Source organism: Hermetia illucens, chromosome 2 (assembly GCF_905115235.1).
Source record: "Hermetia illucens chromosome 2, iHerIll2.2.curated.20191125, whole genome shotgun sequence".
In the NCBI taxonomy this organism is placed as follows: Eukaryota; Metazoa; Arthropoda; class Insecta; order Diptera; family Stratiomyidae; genus Hermetia; species Hermetia illucens.
In genome coordinates this window covers 33,446,231-33,451,746 of record NC_051850.1, presented here as the reverse complement: position 1 = coordinate 33,451,746, position 5,516 = coordinate 33,446,231, and the positions used below count along the sequence as shown (strand labels likewise).

The 5,516-nt window shown below is 46.6% G+C and overlaps 1 protein-coding gene across 1 annotated transcript; it reads left to right on the top strand.

Annotated features, from left to right (window-relative positions):
• The first annotated feature begins 255 nt into the window (after positions 1–255).
• LOC119648235 lies at positions 256–1,368 on the top strand. Its single transcript, XM_038049858.1, has 2 exons — positions 256–677; positions 735–1,368. The coding sequence occupies exons 1-2, from the start codon at positions 375–377 to the stop codon at positions 921–923; spliced, it is 492 nt and encodes a 163-aa protein (XP_037905786.1). The 5' UTR covers positions 256–374; the 3' UTR covers positions 924–1,368.
• The last annotated feature ends 4,148 nt before the right edge of the window (positions 1,369–5,516 follow it).

Below are 5,516 nucleotides of genomic sequence, written 5' to 3'. Positions count from 1 at the left end.
TGTCATTTTACCCGAGAATTTGGCACAGGGTGGGACCAGAATTTACTATCAAAAATATGCCGGGTGTTAGCGTTGTAATATAGGCATGGTGAGTTGAAATTTCAGAACGATTGAATTGAAATAAATATACATGTTTATATGTAAAAATTTCAATTAAAAAGGATATTGGAAAGATATGAAAATTTATGAAAACATTGAAATCATTTTTACAGCGGTTGGGTGAAATTTCAATATGGCAATACCGCACCAGATAAAATTCTACCTGTCAGTGGAGGTCATCATCCCTGTCAACTGTATGTTTACAAAGTGCATAATTAACTTTTAAGGCTTTTTCCCGGGTGTATCGTCGATGTCTGTTTATTTGCATTGAAACCATGAACGAGTCACCGCAGAATACTTCAGCTCCTCCGGACGAGAAGTCCCCACGGTTCGGAAAAGACGATAATTTCATCCCGCTTGGCTTCAGTAGTCCAATCAACCAGCGCCAACCTGAAGAAGGCGATATTTACCCATCGCAGCGACGCAGCTTCGAATTCTTCTCCGCAAAAAGACCAACCTTTCGAAACAATTACCGGAACAACCGCTACCAGCCCAACAATCGAAGGAGTAACGACAACAAAGGGCACCAGAACCACCACCACCAGCCGAAGAACAACAGGAAAAACTTCTGCGAGCAGGTAAGGCAACAACAACCCCCGTGCGTGTCCAAAAATTCAGTATCATTTCAATCGCAGACTCCAGGCAAACGGGCGGACGACGATAGAAGCTACTTTCACCCCTCGATGCTGGAAGATCCATGGAGGAACCTGATGGCGAACTTGGAACGAAGGAGAGCGAACAGCAGCCAGACACAGCCACCAAGAACCCAGGAGCCGTCTGCAGATCAGTCGCCAGCGCAGTCCAGTGATAGCAAGGAGGATTGACAGTGGGGCAGAGTGACATAGGCAGCAGGGGCTGCTTACCCACCCCAAGTCGTCGACTACCTCCGTCTATAGTCAAAATTGTTTTTAGTCGTGATTTTTAACGATTAATGTCGAAATCATGAACAAAATGCGAATGGTCAGTGACCTGAGCCTCATCTTACATAATTTTTTGTATCCAATCAGTTTTAGGTTTATATTTTCCATTATTTGAGAATGGAAGCATCAATTGATCATGGAAAGCGACCAATTGTGTCGGAAAAGTTTTAACTCAAAAATATTTTAAGCTAAAAATCGAAAAAAACTCAAAAAAATTAGATTTTATGCCCAAGACTGGGCGGAAGTACAACAAATTTCGGATGTTCTTTCTGTTGTAAATGAAATTGTATAGTTCTAAGATGACAATGTAATTCTCGATGTTTGTGATAATAAACATCCTTGAAAAGTATGACCCCTCTTTTCGCTGACCCTTGACCTTGGTTCCTTTACTCCGTTTTTGCCGGTTCACCGAAATATTGTTCAGGTCCTCCCGAATAGTTCATCCCTACTTTGATTCCTCTCAGGTGATCCGTGGGTTCCACGTTATAGCTTGCGAGGAACAATCCCCTAGGGACTTTCTCGGTTCGTGCGTCGCTAAGATCAGCGACTCCTGGGAGGACGCAAAGCTCAACGTCATCCCTTACGACGAGATTCCCAAGAGACCGGTTGCTCGCATCTGGTTGTTGAAGGTCCGCATGGATAAGTACAAGCTTGTCCAATTGCTACACCTTCAAAACCCCGTGATTCTCATGGACAACTGGATTATTATCAAGGAGGAGGGACGACGCCGCCAACGAGCTGTTGGAGGAGATGACGATCGACGGTCCAACGGGGACTGACGAGTCCCCTACGCAAGCAGATAATGTTGAGAGTAGCGCAGATAAATCTGTAGAGAAGGACATCGACATCGCCCTAATACAGGAGCCCTGGGTCGGAGGCGACCGAACCATCAAAGGGCTCCAAAGCAAATATTTTAATTTATTCCACAGTACAGGCCACGCTGATCAGAACAGACCTAGAGCATGTATTCCCGCGAGGACGAGTCTCCACGCTTTTCTGTGTCCGGACCTGAGTTCCAGCAACCTAGTCGTGGTCAAGCTGGAGCAGGCGGGGGCACAGAGGGTGTATATTTCCTCGGCTTACATGGCTCACGACCGATCAGCTCCGCCAGAAGAATTACAACATCTGACGAACACTATAGCAACAAAGAAGGCCAACCTGTTGATAGGCGGCGACGCCAATGCAAGGCATACGCTTTGGAGCAGCTCGGAAATTAACGAGAGAGATGAGTCATTGATTTTATCATTACTTCAAACCTATCGGCGTGTAACAGGGGCAATACACCAATCTTCCATTTTCCCAGCTCGGAGATCTGTGACAGTTGGGAGGTCCTTGATATCACCCTAATAACCGACAATGGGCTTCTTAGGACGGGGGACTGGAAAGTGTCTGTTCAGAGATCCTTCACGGATCACAGTTAAATACATTTCAGTCTAGATCTCGCCACAGAGGCCTCCAAACCCTTCAAATACCCCAGGAGGGTCGACTGGAGAAAATTTGGTCAAGTAATTAAGAACTCTCCGGTGCGCAAATTGGTAGATGGGCACGACAGACGAACTGGAGTCAAAGGAAACTTGTTTGCACTGATGAAGGGAACAAGTGGTTCCCGAAATATCGGTATTTGCAAGAATAAATACCCACACCAACGAAAAAGAAACAAGTTTTTATTACTTCAATTAGTTAATCGTTGGAAACACCGCATAATTTCACTCTGATCTTCTACATCTGCTACAGGCATAAAGATTGGCATCCATACAAGGACTGCCTGAAGAAGTACAAGTCAGCCATCAGGACCGCCAAGAGGCGGCCTGGGTTGGACTATTGTCAGAACGTCGAAAGCACCAGTGAATCCGCGAGGCTCAGTAAGATTTTGTCCAAGGAACATAAAAGCCCATCCTTTCCTAAAAAGTCGGAAGGCTCCTGGACGGTATCTTCTAGCGAAAACTTGGAGCTGCTGGTTCAAACGCACTTTCCCTCCAGCGGGGAGGACGGTGAGTCAGAACCTTGCTTGGAGAGTTTGCGGCAACCCCAGCTGTGCGAGACTATCAAATTGGTAATTACCGAAGGTAGGATCGGCTGGGCTATAAATAGCTTCTCCGCATACAAGCTCTTTAGGATACGTACCGCAGTCCTGGAAGCGCGCACGAGTGGTTTTCATACCGAAAGCGGGCAGGCGCGGTAAAGGTTCCGCGAAGGATTTTTGGCCAATCAGCCTGACCTCTTTCCTGCTAAAGACTCTAGAACGCGTCCTGGACATCCACTTAAGGACGATTATGGAGAAACCGCCTTTCTCTAAGTCCCAGCATGCCTACCTCAAAGGAAAATCCACAGAAACTACCTTCCACAAGGTAATTGGCACGGTTGAGTGGCCGCTGCAATACAAGCAGTATACTCTAGCTGGCTTCCGGGATATAGAGGGAGCTTTAATATCAACGCTATCATGGAAGCCTTGACCAGTATTGGATTGGAGAGCCTCCAGAGGGAAACCATTTCTCGAAATGGCAGCGAAATCAGGACTGGTAGTTTTAAACACCAGATCCACCCCAACTTCTCCGAAAGCAGCCGTCAATACATTGCCTTCGAAGTGATTGACAGAAACTCTCAGTGTGCGCTCTTTCTGTGCATGGAACGTTGCGAAAGTGAACACTGGGAGGTTTGTCAAAACTCTTATGAACCTGAGACGTAGCAAACCTTCTATGTATTGGTGGACGATGGAAATTGCAGAGCTCCGGAAGGAGCGTCACAGAGTCCACCGCTTAACACAACATCTAAAAGGCCGAGAGGAGGCATGTGCTATGTATAATGACAGAGTACAGATTAGCCAAAAGGAGACTTTGCAGCGCAATAAGAAGCAAAGCTCGCTGCTGGCAGTATCTGGTCGATGAGGTGAATGGGAACCCGTGGGGACTCGATTACAAACTGCTAACCCGAACATTTGGGGCTCTGCGAAAACCTTGTTCACTTAAGGCCGAGCAGATGGATCGCCTTGTATGGACACTATTTCCTGCGCACCCCGTACGGGATAATAACGCCGGCGCGAAGAGCGCCGAAAACTGTCCATTTTTCTCTATAAAAGAGTTGGAACATGCAGTTCTCCCTATGAAAAGCAAGAAGGCATCAGAACTCGATGGTATTCCAACATCGGCCAGACCTACTCGGCGCTTGCCTGAAAGACGGCATTTTCCTTTCTCATTGGAAGGTGACTAGGCTTGTGCTGATCAACAAAGGGAAAGACGACCCTATGTTGCTGGAAAAGTGATCGAAAAGCTCATCAGAAGTAGACTCGCTGTCGGAGTTTTATCTCCACGGCAGTTCGATTTCAGAGCAGGGCGATCTACAGTTGATGCTGTTATGAAAGTCATGGATACTGTTCGACGAGCAGAGGCACATAGCCTCCGAACTCGACGGGTAGTGCTCCTCGTAACGCTTTACCTCAGAAACGCCTTTAATTCCGTAAGATGGAAAGACATTCTAGGCACACTAGACAATACTTTCCACGTGCCGAACTTTCTCTTACGGATATTGAGGGACTTTCTGAGGAACCGCTCCCTGCTCTATGAAAGGCTAGAAAATCAGAGGAGAATGGAGGTCACGTCGAGGATTGCTCAGGGATCCATCCTAGGGCCGGACCTCTGGAACGCTACCTTGATAATCTACTTAAACTTAACATACCAGAAGAATCGCGTTTATGGAGATGATGCCACGGCGCTTGTTGCGGACGTACCCTCGAACAGGCACAAAGCAGACTTGACATATTAATGCGACGGGTAAGCGGATGGATGACTGGCCATGTTTTCAACCTTGCCTAGAAAAATGATGAATGGATGATTACTTCATCCTGACTAAAAAGAAAATTCCAACCCTGCACCCCATATCGTCGGAGTCGATAATCGAGTCAAAACTAGCGGTAAAGTACCTCGGGCTGATTCTGGACTCAAAGTTCGAACACAACTTCGAGAGAAGACTCTGGTTTCTAGTCTAAGAGCTACATGTGATGATTACGGCTATTACACCAAAGTGCGGAATTCATTCTCGACAGAGGGTCTCGGCACATGATTGTGCCGTCATAACAGTCAGAGGTATTGCTTCAGGCCACCGCGTAAACCTGTCGATGATTGTGAGGCAATGCTTGTAACCATGTGAGTCTCGCAAAGGGCCAATAATGTCGTAGTGGATGGTGTGGAAGCACTTGGTCGACCGAGGGAATACGCCTACTTCCTTTTTTGTGTGCTTGTTGATTTTACACTTCTGGTACGCGATGCACTGTCTGGAAAGAGAGTTTACGTCCTTGTTATGGCTGAAGTATTTTCCAGTGACTAATCGGTCCCTCGTCCTAATGGCTAGATGCGCAAGAACATGCATTGCGTGGTACACATCCTTGCGAAAATCAGCCAGAATAAATGGTTTAGTTCCAATGTCTGATATCTCGCAGAGTAAGTAGGAGTTTGAGCCGAAAATAGGAAACTCCTTGAACTTGTATTTGGAATTTGCCTTCAG